Source organism: Scyliorhinus canicula, chromosome 8 (assembly GCF_902713615.1).
Source record: "Scyliorhinus canicula chromosome 8, sScyCan1.1, whole genome shotgun sequence".
Classification (NCBI taxonomy): domain Eukaryota; kingdom Metazoa; phylum Chordata; class Chondrichthyes; order Carcharhiniformes; family Scyliorhinidae; genus Scyliorhinus; species Scyliorhinus canicula.
The window spans coordinates 43,754,450-43,770,485 of record NC_052153.1 but is presented as its reverse complement, the minus strand read 5'-3'; the positions used below and the strand labels follow the sequence as shown (position 1 = coordinate 43,770,485).

The window sequence follows — 16,036 nt, the reverse complement described above, 5'->3', positions numbered from 1 at the left end:
ATGGAAGGGAGGTCATTGTCCCACCAGAAACAGAGGCAGTAAACAGAACAAATAGCAGTGAATTATGCAGCTGTTGTGTGCATTATGTACCCATTCAGCTGAAAGCCAATGTACCCTCAGTGAATTGCTGCCAAAGTGATTAGCTTTGCCACGTTTGAAGGTGACATGAACTCCAAAAGGCTGGTTTATTATGTGATTGTTTAGAACTTACACGTGTCCAGTCTCATGAGCAACGACAAATGCTGAAGAGAAGCCGTCCTCGTGGTTTAGGGTACAACTTCGAACCGGGTGGCACATTCCAGTCACTGGAGCATAGCCTGCAGGCGATCATCGAGAGAAAGAAAACCGACAGATTGCAAGGTAATAACAAAAACACTGTGACAGGATGATTCAAATGAATGGAAAATTAGTCCACATAAAATGAAAATAGAATCTGGATTTTTCTCTAGTCCGATGCCAGCGTAACCCAGTGTTTGTCTTCAATTATACAGTGCCAATTTAATCCAGATTATCTCATGCTGTCCAAAACCAAGGTAATTATCACCATCTGAAATCCCTGGAACTCCCTACCTAACAGAGCTGCGGCAGAACCTTTAGCCCATGGTTTGCAGTGGTTTGATAAAAAGGCCAACCGCCCATGAAGTCAACAAGTGTTGACCATGTCTGACAAATGAGTCATTAAAATTGCAGAACCAAAAACAGAAAATCCTGGAAATGTTGAGTAGTTCAGACAGCATCTGTGAAGGTGAAGTTGACCTCCCTCCCCTGCAGCTAATAGCCCGGTGATGGGGTGGGCCATCCATGCAAAAGCCTGAGGCAGGCTCCGAAGATCCCACCACAGGCCAATGGCCCGCCACATCAGCCATGAGTAAACCCGCACCGCGGTGGGGGAGGGGCCTCATAAAACCGCAGCCAGATTGAACGTTTCAGGCCGATGACAGGATTCTAATGAAGGGTGATCGACCTGAAACCTTAACTTCTGTTTCTCTCCACAGGTGCTACCTGATCTGCTGAGTATTTTTGGAATTCTGTTTTTATTTCAGATTTCCAGGTTCTGCAGCATTTTGATTTTGTATTGCTAAGTACAGGTTGGTCTCTATCTGTATCATGTCGATGTAATCCAGACTTCCCTATTTTAATCCAGACTGCCCAGTATCCACCATTCAAGCATTTCATTCCCTCCTCACTGCCCTTTTCCCCAGTATTCATGACCCATCTCAGCTATTCTTAACACTTGTGACCACTACCTTTTTCCCACATAGGTTTGGATGAGCCGCCGGCTGCAAATCCAGTGGGAGCCTGTGTCACCTCTTTTCAAGTAGGTCGATCTAATTAAGTGCTACTTAGGCACTGAACAAGCCAGTAGCAGGCCTTTCCACAAGGTCAACAACCCTTAGAACCTACAAATGAACATACTAGAGTTGATTATCCTGCTACCACATGGCAAGTCCCCCACCTATTGCTGGGTTAATACCAGTGGGGGTGGAATGAGGTCCTTCAGTGCACATTAATTTCCTACTGAAGGGCCTCAATTGCCAGGGGGATGGGTAAGGGGAGGCCGTACACGGACCTCACTGCCTCGGACTTGATCAGTGTGGGGGCAGGAAGCATGGTCAAACCACCTAACCTGCACATCTTTGAACTGTGGGAGGAAACCGGAAAACCCGGGGGAAACCCACGCAGACACGGGGAGAATGTGCAAACTCCACACAGACCGTCACCCAAGGTTGGAATCGAACACAGGTCCCAGATGCTGTGAGGCAGCAGCGCTAAACACTTGCCACAACGTTGCCCATTCTGGTGGCCAGGTCCTGGAATTATGGTGATCGGTCCTATCATTATGGTGACCAGGTGAAATGAAATGAATGAAAATCGCTTATTGTCACAAGTAGGCTTCAAATGAAGTTACTGTGAAAAGCCCCGAGTCGCCACATTCCGGCGCCTGTTCGGGGAGGCTGGTACGGGAATTGAACCCGCGCTGCTGGCCTTGGTCTGCTTTACAAGCCAGCTATTTAGCCCACTGTGCTAAACCAGGTCCAGGAATTAGGTAACCAGGTCCTGACATCATGGTGACCAGGTCCTGACATCATGGTGACCAGGTCCTGACATCATGGTGACCAGTCCTATTGTGATGGTGACAAGGGCCTGGCATTTTCAAGCCAGATACTGTCATTATGGAACCATAAACTAAAACTTTACGGCCAGGTCATATCATCATGCCGGTACTGTTACCATGCCCTGTCAAAACCAACAACACAACAAAAAATGTATTTACATATTGCCTTTAACATACAAGTTGTCACAGGAGTATTGTAAGGCAAAATACGTCATTATTTTGACCAGGGGCAGGATTTTTCAGATGACGGGGTATCGCACCTCAGCCCCAAAGTGTCGACAGGAACACATCCCCACTGATACCGCCTGCACCGCAGCCATTTAACATTTGAGGGGGCCTTAATTGGCTAAGAGCAAGACCTCCGCCCCCAACTGGTGGGAAAGTCCCATCTTAGAGAGCTGCCAACTCTGGAGAAAGGGGTGCTAAAAAGAGTTATGACCAAAGGTGGTTCACACCTGCTTTGCCTGCCAGCAGCCCACGCAGCTCATGCTGACGGAATGTACAGCACAGAACAGGCCCTTCGGCCCTCAATGTTGTGCCGAGCCATGATCACCCTACTCAAACCCACGTATCCACCCTATACCCGTAACCCAACAACCCCCCCTTAACCTTACTTTTTAGGACACTACGGGCAATTTAGCATGGCCAATCCACCTAACCCGCACATCTTTGGACTGTGGGAGGAAACCGGAGCACCCGGAGGAAACCCACGCACACAGGGGGAGGACGTGCAGACTCCACACAGTGACCCAGCCGGGAATCGAACCTGGGACCCTGGAGCTGTGAAGCATTGATGCTAACCACCATGCTACCCTGCTGCCCGTAATTCAGAATGTCCAAATTACCTACAAGCATGTCTTTTGAGACTTGTGGGAGAAAACCGGAGCACCTGGAGGAAACCCACGCAAGACACAGGGAGAACATGCAGACTCCGAATCAAACCTGGGACTCTGGAGCTATGAAGCAACATTGCTAACCACTGCATTACCCAATAGGCCACATGCTGTATTTTATGAGCCCCCTCCAATCCACCCTGCTTGATTGTGTCGGTAGAGACCAAATTCTATCATTTTCCTGTCATGGTGGGGTCAAATTCTGTCTTAGTAGACATAGATTTAGTTTTGTTTATGACGCTGGGTCAAAGATATGTGGTTTCAGGCAGCACAGTGGCGCTGTGGATCGATCCCGGCTCTGGGACACTGGGCGAGATTCTCCGATATTGAGTCCAAGTTTTTGCGCCTTCATGAACGCCATCGCGTTTCACGACGGCGCGAACAGTGCCCAGGCATGACCTATTCTGGCCCCCACAGGGGACCAGCACGGCGCTGGAGTGGTTCACGCTGCTCCAACCTCCGTATGCGGTGCCAAATGGGCGCCGCGCCAACCTGCGCATGCGCAGTTGGGGCAGCTCAATCCTGTGCATGCGCTGTTGGGCCGCGCCATCCTGCGCATGCACGGGATCTTCTTATGTGCACCGGCCCCGACCCAACTTGGGGTCGGTGTTCAGGGGCTGGTCGCGCCAGGACGTAGGCCCGGGGGGGGGGGGGGGGGGGGGGGGGGGGGGAGAAAGAGACCAGCCCGCCGATCGGTGGGCCCCGATCGCGGGCCAGACCCCATCGGAGGCCGCCCCCGGTAAAGGAGCCCCCCCTCCGCCGCCCCCCCCCTCCACAGGCCGCCCCCCCCTAGCGTTCCCACAGAGCTCCCTCCAGCAGCAACCAGGTTTGGGGGGGGGGGGGTGGAAGAATCACGTACAGGTGTCGGGGTGGCGCGACTCGCGCAGCGTCCTCGCGATTCTCCCACCCAGCGTGGGTTGGGGGGGGGGGGGGGGGGGAGAGAATACCGCCCATTATCCATGTGGAGTTTGCACATTCCCCCCGTGTTTGCATGGGTTTCGGCCCCACAACCCAAAAGATGTGCAGTTTAGGTGGATTGGCCATGCTAAATTGCCCCTTAATTGGAAAAAATGAATTGGGTACTCTAATTTTTTTTTAATGTGTGGTTTTGTCACTTTTCATTTCAAAATTAACACCATTTAAAAGGGGCAGCGCGGTAGCATGGTGGTTAGCATAAATGCTTCACAGCTCCAGGGTCCCAGGTTCGATTCCCGGCTGGGTCACTGTCTGTGCGGAGTCTGCACGTCCTCCCCGTGTGTGCGTGGGTTTCCTCCGGGTGCTCCGGTTTCCTCCCACAGTCCAAAGATGTGCGGGTTAGGTGGATTGGCTATGCTAAATTGCCCGTAGTGTCCTAAAAAGTAAGGTTAAGGGGGGGTGTTCTTGGGTTACGGGTATAGGGTGGATACGTGGGTTTGAGTAGGGTGATCATTGCTCGGCACAACATCGAGGGCCGAAGGGCCTGTTCTGTGCTGTTCTATGTTCTAAAAGGAAAGGTCCATGAAAGCATTTTTTGAACTGGACTGTAATTCTTACTGCTGTATTCCCTATACCTGTCAGTAGCATTATACAGTACCTTGCATACCCGCTGGACCAAAATCTTGCCTTGTTAAAAAGATGGCATGGTCGTGGTGCTCCGAATGGTTTGGGTTTGCTTTTTGCTGAGAGTTGGCCCAACGGCAGACGTTCTCCAAACTTCGAGATGGATTCCCTCTTTCGATCAAGCTGATGGACTGATAATGTTTAATTTTGTAAGTGTTCAGTAGCTGGGATGTTGTGATGCTTAAAATTAATAGCCCGAGATTTGCTGCTCGGCAACATTGGCCCTCGCCAACATAATTTAGATTGTTGCTGGTTCTAATCCTCCAGGGTGAATTTGTAGTTAAATTTGTTGAAGTACTAATTAGAACACATTGCAGCAAGCACAGTGGATAATAAGCAGTGTCACAGCCAAATGGTTCCTGCTGTGCTGTAATTGTCTATGGTTCTACAATGAGGGCAATTTTGAGAGGCTATAGTCCCAGATTGTAGCCTCACGAGATGTAATTATTGCAATTAAGGTGGAGCTGTGTTGATTCCCATTGGTAAGACTTACTGTCGAGAGCAGAGATTCATAAAATTACTTTAATATTTCTTACGTATTTCAGGTAACCTGTGAGACTTGGCATTCGTGCTTCCTGCAATAAATTGGAGGCTGAATATTACTCATTCTCAAATTGTCCTCAGAGAATATCTAGGATCATCCAGATTCTGAGTACAAATCTGTCACACACCACATTGAAAGATACACACCCAGCCACCACTCATGAAAAGAAGCCCTGCAGACAGAGCCATCTGTACTTCCACAGCTTACTGAGTTACTAGGACGGGAACATCACTAAGGACCCAGGGGGCACATTCATCACTGAATGGAAGTGTTTTGGAGAGGGCAGTGAGAGGGACAACAGCCCGAGACCATCAAATAAGTGATATGTTGGCGCACAGAATAATGAACCCAACATCAAACCATATTGGAACATCAGCAACATAGGCACACTGTTGTGGTCAATGTCAGTGGAAAGGAAGCTGGGCAGGATGAGACAGCTATCTCAAAGTTGGGAGAAATAGCTGACATGCATCCCAGAGATGAGCACCTCCATCAGCTGAGATTCATAGCCTGGTGGCCCATCATTTGGTTAAAGTGGGCAGGTCACTGGTCAGTATGGGATATTTTTGTATAATGCTCTGATTTTCTCACAGCACCCTGGTTCAATTCCATCTTGGGTGACTGTGTGGAGTTACCACTTCCTCCCAGTGTCTGCGTGGGTGTTCTTTGGGTTCACCAGTTTCCTCCCACATGTCCAAATGTGTGCAGCTTGGGTGGATTGGCAAAGCTAAATTGCCCCTTAGTGTCCAAGGGTGTGCCGGTTAGGTGGGTTTTCAGGGTTAGAGTGGGGGAGTGGGCCTGCCGGTGCTCTATCAGGGTGATGGGCCGAATGGCCTTCTTTTGCACTTTAGGTATTCTAGAATTCTCTTGATCATGACATGAGGTCTACTCTCCAAGGAAACTGCCATTTTAGACTCGCTCAACATAGAAAAAGAATGATATTGGCTCGAGGGAATCAGAGATTTTAAAGATCCTCGGATAGATTCATTCTATGTACAAGAATTACCAATCTAAGTAAACCACAGAGGCAGGATGTCGGAGCTCAGGCCAGCAATCTGCCCTAACATCATGGCCTAGCCAAATTTTCCCCCTTCTGACAATTATAAGCAGCAGTCCTTGCCCAGATACTTCACAATTGAGGAGTGTCATCAATCTCTCAATAATTAGGGCTCCGCAAAATATGGGAGTCACTTTCCACCAGTGGTACGCCACAAACACCTTTTCAGCTAATCTAGAAAGGATGTACTGATTGTATATTTTAAAGAGTCATCGACTATTTTCTGAACAAAACTCCTAAATATAGATACCAGTTCTCGTACATTCTTGCTCTTTGGGTGTTCTTTCATGTCCAATATGAATACAACACACACGGAGGAGAGGTGAAGGATGGACAACGTCCCATTTTGAAATGGAAAGCTATCTCAAGACGTCACAGACATAGCTTGAATCAGTTCACTTTTCTTCATTTGTCATGTTCTTATTTATGACCATTTATGCGCCACCCAGTTAAAATGGAGAACACTCAAAATGTGCTAGACTATGAACAATCTCGATCTCATCTTACCTTTGCATATCCCAGCATGATCATTCGTACCAGCACCACATTCACATGGGCTCCCAGTGATTTATCATGGTAAATCTCATTAACCTGACAATGAAAAGAGAGAACAGTATTGACATTGTTCCAATTTGCAAATTACCCAACTGTTTCTGGGGGCTCTCTGCATCGTCATCTTCTACTGAATTTACAGCCGAACCTTAATTTCACACTTAAATGTAAATACCACTGCAAAATAATTGATCTCATTACAGCATCCTTTCAGTTGGATCCCCCATACATAAGAGTGAAGCCATTTTTATATTATATATTATATTTTAAATAGAATGATTTTAGGACTCACCGATTTAAATACATTTCAGCTCAAACTTGGTTAAATAATTGATGCATCTCCTGTGACATTGCTTCTAGTAACTCAGAAGACTAACAATGAAGGATTTTTATACCATGGAATATTGAATCAATTATTGTTTAAGCGGTGACTTGCTGTAGTTCATTAGCCAATGATGATTGTGTCCATTGATGTTTATCATAGATTATCATAGAATTTACAGTGCAGAAGGAGGCCATTCGGCCCATCGAGTCTGCACCGGCTCTTGGAAAGAGCACCCTACCCGAGGTCAACACCTCCACCCTATCCCCATAACCCAGTAACCCCACCCAACACTAAGGGCAATTTTGAACACTAAGAGCAATTTATCATGGCCAATCCGCCTAACCCGCACATCTTTGGACTGTGGGAGGAAACCGGAGCACCCGGAGGAAACCCACGCACACACGGGGAGGATGTGCAGACTCCGCACAGACAGTGACCCAAGCTGGAATCGAACCTGGGACCCTGGAGCTGTGAAGCAATTGTGCTATCCACAATATAGGTTCCCTCTGATAAGTTGGAATTCATTCAATGTGCATTGCAGCCTCTTGTATTAAGGATTCTTTAACAGTCCCTGCGGACTAAGCAGTGACCAGGCCAAAAACAAAGATTTTTTAATTGCCGTTGAGCTTTGACTTTACCCTGCTCAATTCCCTAGCCTTGTAAATGTTTCCCCCTTCCTTGTGAATCTTACTATTGCATCTGCTGCTACACCCCTTTCAGGAAACATATTTTATATCTTGATCATTGTGTTAACACCTTGATGTGGCCATTTGTGTAGCTATATATCAACCCAAACTGGAATTGACTAGTTCAACTGGGTACTGGAACTATGTTTTTGTCATGCCTAGGATATCACAGTCTGGCGAAAAGAGTGGGAGTGCAGGTTTACCCAGTTGAATACATTTGGGCTAGAAAGGCTTCCAGAAAACCAGCCGAGGAACTGTGAAATTTCTTTGCTGAGAAATAGGCTTAAAAAGCTGATCTTGGAGACAAGGCTTTTATCGTACACATGGGTGGGTTGAACTTCAAAGATGGCTGTATCAACAGGTATTCTTGGGCAACTGGGAGAGTATAGCCGTGACCGAAGGGTTTTAGTGTGCCTTTGAAATGTTTCCCCTGACCAAAGAATTCCCCCCACCCCCAATGACACGGATACACCCCTATGGACACACAGCGACCAGCACCTACCCCACAGAAGCTCCCCCCCCCACCGGCCTTGACCCTGGCACTGCCCCCCGACAGTGCCTTGGCCATATCAGGGTACTGCCCGTGCATGACCCCCCTCCCCCGTGTGGGTTGTACTCACCTATGCGACTGCGGGGTAAAGGCCTGATCAGCATTCATAATTATATGTAATTGGAGATTCCAGCTTTCAAAGTTGGGTACCCCATTACGTCATTGGCAGAGAGAGGGGAAATCCCGCCAGCATAAAATCTGTTCATTCTCCACCCGCTGAAAATGGGTAGGCAACTTATTGTCTCAATGGGGAGAGACTTCAGGTGCTCCAATGCAGAAGAATCTGGGTGTCCTCGTGCATGAGTCACAGAAAGCTAGCATACAGGTACAGCAGGTAATAAGGAAAGAAAATGGAATGTTGGCATTTAGAGGAAAAGGAATTGAGTATAAATGTAAGGAAATGTTGTTGCAACTATACATGACACTGATGAGACCACACCTGGCGTATGGTGCAGTTTTGGTTCCCTTATTTGAGGAAAGATGTAGTGGCATTGGAGGCAGTTCAGAAGAGATTCACTGGATTGATTACAGAGATGAGGGGTTTGTCGTATCAGGAGAGATTGAACAGTTTAGGTCTCCCAAAGCCTGTCCAAAGTTGCCCGCTTGATTTCTACCCCTTCCACAAACATTCAATCCCTCCACCACTGGCGAACTGTGGCAGCCGTGTGTACCATCTACAAGATGCACAGCAGGAACTCACCAAGATTACTTAGGCAGGACCTTCCAAACCTATGACCACTATCATCTGGCAGGACAAGAGCAGCAAATACCAGAGAACCTCACCAGCTGGAGGTTCCCCTCCAAGTCGCTCACCCTCCTGACTTGGAAATATATCACTGTTCCTTCACTGTCGCTGTGTCAAAATCCTGGAATTCCCTCCCTAATAGCACCGTGGTGTACCTACACCTCAGGGACTGCAGCGGTTCAAGCAGACAGCTCATCACCACCTTCTGAAAGACAACTAGGGATGGGCAATAAATGCTGGCCTAGCCAGTGATGCCTACATCCTATAAATGAATAAACAAAGAGTAACTTCAGGGGGTGTAATGACATAGCTGTAGTGTCACTGGACTAGTAATCCAGAGACCCAGGGTAATGATCTGGGAACACTGGTTCGAATCCCATCATGGCAGATGCTGAAATTGGAATTAAATAAAAATTTGGAATTCAAAATCTATTGATGACCATAAAATCATTGCCGATTGGTGTAAACCCCATCTGGTTTACTAATGTCCTTTCGGGAAAGAAATCTGCCATCTTTACCTGGTCTTGCATCCATGCGACTCCACATCCCCAGCCTTGTAGCGGACTCTTAGTACACCAGTCACTTCAGGGCAATTAGGGATGGCAATGAATGCTGGCCCAGCCAGCGACGCCCATGTCCCATGAACAAATTAGAAAGAAAAGAATGGAAGGTTCATAAAGCCTTCCTTCTGGCAACAATGTACAAATCTTGGAAAAATAAGGCAGTGACGTGTTGAAAACCTGGAAAGAAGATTAGTCTTTGGGGTTCGGGCTCCCACCTTTCTCCTAAGAGTGCCTTCTCCATAAAGAAACACACTGTTCCACTGCGTTTGGCACTTTCCTTCACATGCCCCAGTCTAATCCCACTATCCTGCACACTTCACAGACCCTTTCATTTCAATCTTTTTCAACTCTTTAATTTCCTTTCAAAAGTATCCACAGACTCTGTTTTAATGACAATTTGTGGGAGAAAATGTCATATTCTAGCCAGCCTAAAGGAATTATCTTTTTAAAACTTCCCTTTAATTGTTTTTCATTAGCTTAGGTTTGCATTTCATGTGATTTTTTTTCTTCTTCATATTATCTCCAGGAACTGTCTCACTTCAGCATGAGTGCAGGATGCATAATGAATAAAGCTACCTTTAAATCTCCAAACAGATGTAGGAGTAATTTAATGCACGCACATTGCCACGCTTCCTACATTACAACAGTGACTACATGTTGTAAATAGTTAATTGGCTGTAAAAGATATCTTTCACTAATAACTTCCTATAATGCCCAAACAGGAATTCAGAGCTGGAGAATGTACTGTGGAGGGTTACCAGGTAGAGGATATTCTAATGTGTGATGTAGATATTGATGTACCTCTGACACGAGTTTGTCGTGTGTTAGATCCTCGAGAGGTTGGAATCATGCCTACTCTGCAACTTTGTTGAGAAGGAGTACGAATAAAAAAAGTGTTAAGGCGACACCAGAGAATGTTTACAGTCTGTCTACAAACCAAGTGCCACACCTAGAGTCCAAGATAGAAGGACCCATTTCAGAATGTGGAGGCATCAATGTAAAAAGCACATTGGTGTTACTGAAAGAACCACAGAATGAAGAAATGATGGAAAACAACTGAAAGTTTTGGCTGTGGAAGAAGGCACACTGGGGAGAGGTAAAGATGACAGTCCCTGCTCTGGCCCCACCTGGTTGACTGCCTCAAGGGCCCTACGAGAACCCAACAGTGAGAGTTATGGAAATATAATTTTCTCCATTACTGAGCAACATCAGATCTTCACAATAAGGAACTTAAATTTCAAGTTAGTTGCTTTCTTTATGTAGTAGGTCCAATAGCGGATAGCGTACTGCTCAGGCAGGATGTGCAGGAGTCCATCGCAGATTTTGACTCCATTATTAAAACTTTTTACAGCTATTTTAGGCCCCAAACAAAATTTAGTAATTGAACAAGCACGTTTTAATCAGCACTCACAATGACCTGGGGAAGCAATTGAATTATTCCTAACCAATCTATATCGCCTAGCTAATCTTGCGGATATGGGATATGAAGGACAAGCTTTTTGTTTTTTTTTATAAATTTAAAAGTACTCAATTATTATTTTTCCAATTAAGGGGCAATTTATCATGGCCAATCCACCTACCCTGCACATCTTTGGTTTGCAGGGGTGAGATCCACACAGGCAGGCGGTGAATGTGCAAACTCCACGCGGACAGTGACCCGGGCCGGGATCAAACCCAGGTCCTCAGCACCATGAGGCAGCAGTGCTAATCACTGTGCCACCGTGCTGCCTGAAGGACGAGCTAATCTGTGCTCACCTTGTTGTGGGTTTCCAAGATGAAAAACTCTCTGACTTTATACCGACCAAAGATTATCTTACTTTGGATTAAGTAGTGCAGTAAGCAAAACAGGCCGAGCTTGCAGCATTTAATGAGGCTATAATTTGAGCATCTCTAAGGCTTCACTTGACTCTGTAGATTGGGTAGGCCCATGGGCAGATCCCCACCTATAAAGCTCACCAAACCAACAGAAAGGGCAGGAAACACCCATGCTGGGAACTATTTTGAAATGCTTGCATTGTAGTGTGAAAACCCAGCACAGATGCCAAGACTGTCCACAAGGGGGCATGTGATTCTTCCAGTGTGGGGGAAACTGGACATTTAAAATATTTCAAATCCAGAAATTTTAATCAAAGTCAAAGACCAGAAAGTATTTCTGAAACACATTCCTTCATGGAAAGTCAAAAAAAAAGATGAAATTACTGAATTCCTAAAGGGATTAGATGGTCTTAATCCACACTACTGCTCAGTTACAGTCAAAGTTAAAGGCTTCAATAATACTTTTAAAATTGATACTGGAGTTGCTGTTAACATATTAGCAGATGACCTCAACTGTCTTCAGCCAATGACCCTTCATTCATCAGACATCAAGTTACAAGTTCCAGGCAGCATAAACCTTCCGATCAAAGGCAGGATTATTGCTCTTCTAAGCTACAAAGGGCAACAGATTGTTAATTCTCTCCATGCTTTTCACCATCAACATACAATTCTATTTAGTGGGAATGCTCACATATTTCCATGAAGGCTAGTAAAACCAGATGATGCTCATCATTTGAATGACTCACTTCTTTCATACAACAATCTTCAACCTTTTTATTTAGAAGCAGTGGAAGTTTAATCTTTAAAAGCTGAGGAAGTTTATACACTCGGCAGTAAACGCCGTCTATCCACTAGACGCAGGGCAGACATGCAAGTTATGAATCTCTCAGTTCTTCATGAGGTAAACCAGAGGTGGTAGATACAGAAGGCACTGCAGCAGGTAGTGACCATCCCCAAGAATACCTGCTGGATCTGAATTTGCTATTCCTAGAGAGTGACGAGGAAAAGTTCATTACTGAGTGACCTCTTGGAGATTGACATTGGTAGAATGTTTAATCTTTCCCGTTGATGGGTGCACCTTATAATGTCTCTGTTTGCTTTTTAGAAGAATCAGCTGTTTTTCAGTGGCTGAGCAGCAGTCAAATCGCGGGCGTAATTCTTACAAAACATTTCTAAGGGTGGATTGGTACGATCCAGATCGCAATCCACTCACAGAAATTTTTTTGGAGCCAGGGCTGTGGGACCCGAAGAAGACGGCAGATCCTCAGAGATTGGATTTTAAAGAGCGCCCCGATCTCAGAATAATCCTACGGGCCCCTGACATTTGCTGGCAAGTATCCCCACAATTGTTGGCAAAGCTCCCCCGCAATCGTTGGCAAATACCCCCTCCACCTCCCCTCCAATCATTGGCACGAGCCCCCCCTCAAAATCGCTGACAAGGTCCCCCTAAGTCACTGGCAAGGCCCCGCCCTCTCCCAAGAGAGAGACACCCCTTCAGCCTCCCCTTTAGGCCTTGTGCCTTGGCAGTGCCAAACTGGCACTACTCCCTGGAAGTGGCACTGCCAGGTCAGCATTGACAGGTTCACACTGCCAGGGCGCCAGTCACAATGCCAGGTGGCAGCACTCAGAAAGAGAAGGTGCTATTTTTAGGAACAACTCTAAAACAAGAAACGGCCCCCTTTTAACAAAAACTGCAGTTAGAAACAACACCTGCTCTTCAGAAAAAGCCTCGATGACAAAAATGCGGATGGACCCAAACCTGCTCAAAAGTGAAAGCAATTCAGAGTTAATGTGAAGAGATATGAAATTAAAACAAACCCTCCTTTGAAATAGCCTTGTCCTGTCAATCAAGAGATTGTAAAAGGCAATGAACCATGAAATTAAATATAAGAAGCGCAATTCAAAGCTTTTAGACTTCTCAGCAGGCCCAAAGCCTTTAAAAAGTTAAAGGGGAATGTAATCATATGGGGAAAAAAAACACTTAAAAGGTTTCCAGCACATTAATGGGGAGACTTGTATCTTCATCTGACTGATCTTTGAACTTGACATGCTGGGAAAGTTTTTAAAGGTTTTCAAGGCTACAGAGGGAAGGCCTGCTACATGACCCCAATCCTGGGAAAGACAGCAGCCTGAGCTCCTCCAGGTCAACTCAAGCCCCCTCGACACCCACCTCCCCTGAAAGACCCACTTGGCACCCTGGGGTAAATTTAGAGAGGGTACTCACCCCCTTGCTCCCCCTCAGAGTCTACGGTGCCTGGTCCCCGCTTCTAAGGGACCAGTACTGATTGGCACCCACTGCACTTCTAGCTGGTGGGGGGAGAGGGGGGGGGGGGGGTGGAGAGAGGAAGCGGGGGCATCCCAGGAGGCTCAGCATTCCACTTCAATCTCGCTAATTGAAATTGATGCTAATGAGTTCTGATCAGGTTCTCACCATTTCTGGGCAAGAATCTGATATTGCCGGTGGAGTGCCGGGAGACTCGCAACAGGTTTGATGCCAGGTGAGAATTACGTTTTGGGCCTCACACCCTATTCAAAGGGTAAATTGGAATCCCAGCTAGTGCTAAATGCCATGGATAATCAACCCCATTTGTTCCAGCAATGCATTGTCTACTTTATTTCCTGTTGTCCATGAAGCTTCTTCCAAAGAGATTGCCTTGCCTGAGTTGATGGAGGATCACAAAGAGCTGGTACCATCTAAGGGTGAAAGCCAATTGCCACCCAGACTTCAGTCCAAGCTGAAAGCCTTCTTCCCTCTAGAGCTGGAGGTCTGCACAGAAACTGTGGCAGAATCTTTAGCACCTATGAAGCCATAGAACCCTGTACAGAAATTCTGTCTCTGAGCTGGTTATACAGGAAATTCCTTTCATTGCAGACTGTGAGGCTGTCTCATCTCCACATCCTCAGCAACTCTTCCGATTGCCCATTATGGAGCAACCTCATACATAGAAAAATGTGACTCTCTTACCGCAGCCTAATCCTTGTCCTCCCGAAATGTCATTGGGAAACCACCACTTCTTTCTTTCCTGACAGTCTTACAGGAAGTTGGTCATGTTTTTCCCTTTGTTGCCTAAGTTCACTCAAATCTCAGATCTTCAATGCCTTATCAATCATCGATGCATCAGTGTACGATACAGCTGTGACCATCTCCCTGGAGTTGAAAGGACATTCTTCTTCTGAAGCTTCTCCCCAGAGTCCTTTGAGGGAGCAACAAGTTCTTCAGTGTCCTGAGTTCTCCTCGTCTGGCCACAGAGGGTCCAAGATCAAATCTCTTCAGTCTTCTCTTTTGGATCAGTCTCTTGTTGAAAAGTTTTCATTGTTCTTGCAGTTCCATCACCTGCAACCTACACTCTGCTTCCCAGCAACCCCGACAGTGATGCTGATAAACTGTTGTCCTGTCCTCAGACCACCACCTCAGTCCACCACCAGTACAGGAGTTCTCGATGTGGTGCAAAAACCCGGCTGAGGCAAAAAAATGAGATTACTGCTGGTGATGCTCTGGTTCGACCACTGGTGGCGACATAGAGGTTCGCACCACGCACAGCAGCAACATGCAAATGGTTCATTGCAGCCCATTTGCATCTTATTAACCGCCTGGATACCGGATTTTCCACATCGCTGGGCTGGATTCACACGGGTGTTCATTGGTGCAAGTATTTGCCAGCCTCACCCTGACGCAATGGACTTTGCGGCGGGGCAAGGGAGTAAATAGTTAACTGAGGTTCCACCAAAGAGCACTGAGGGACCCCTTTCCCACAACACCACAAACCCTTCCCACTCTAGACCCCCCCCATATTAGAGATCCCCCCCATTTCAGGGACCCTCCAGTAAAAGGAGGCCACCACCCCCCCCCCCCCCCCCCGCAATATCAGAGAAGACCACCACATCAGAGATCCCCATCAGAGAACCCTCCCTCCCATCAATCACCCTGGCCTGGAAGAAAAAGAGCAGAACAGGCAGAACCAATGAATAATCACTGCTTTTCCCCTCACCTGTCCCTTACACCGGCTGCATCTGACAGACGTGTAGAAATCACCAGCTGTTACTTTCTGGAAAGCGAAAACTACATTGCAAGGCATTAAACACCCGCAAATACTATGATCTGCAAGGATACCATTCATTTGCAAAGAGAAAATACTTTTAGTAGGCTGCCATCGACAGGGTAATAGCTTCCAGGCAGCCAAGTGTCTGGATTGTTTATTTTCATTTCCCTTCATGCTTGAATGCATCTCAAGCACCTTATTAGAATCTGACCTCGATGTCTATTTTTCTCTTATCATGGCCTGAATATGAAGTCTCAGCCAAAAGACTTCACATTGGACAGTGCAGTACTCCCTCATCATTACACTGGGAGTGGTGGCATAGATTTTGTACTCCAGTATCTGGAACGGCATTAGAATCTACAAATTTGTGACTCAGAGTGAACTACATTATCACTGGGTCATTGCTAACTTTGAACTGGTGATGAAAAATATCATTAGAGAGTAGAGCTGGCACTTGTGAATTATTAGGTAACGATCAATAAATTTTGGGATAGATAGCAAACTTAGAAAAGCCACTGTAACACAGCTCATGGAGGAGTAGCATTATGGTT

General features: G+C 46.5%; 1 protein-coding gene across 3 annotated transcripts in view; it reads right to left on the bottom strand.

Annotated features, from left to right (window-relative positions):
- adamts3 (ADAM metallopeptidase with thrombospondin type 1 motif, 3) overlaps positions 1-16,036 on the bottom strand; it is a 274,671-nt gene that overhangs the window by 70,899 nt on the left and 187,736 nt on the right. For all 3 annotated transcript variants that reach the window (XM_038804456.1, XM_038804457.1, XM_038804458.1), the window contains 3 exons: positions 6,717-6,800; positions 4,583-4,739; positions 212-317 (listed from right to left, as the gene is read on the bottom strand). In XM_038804456.1, the coding sequence (XP_038660384.1) occupies positions 212-317; positions 4,583-4,739; positions 6,717-6,800 (347 nt within the window). The remainder of the gene's footprint in view (positions 1-211; positions 318-4,582; positions 4,740-6,716; positions 6,801-16,036) is intronic.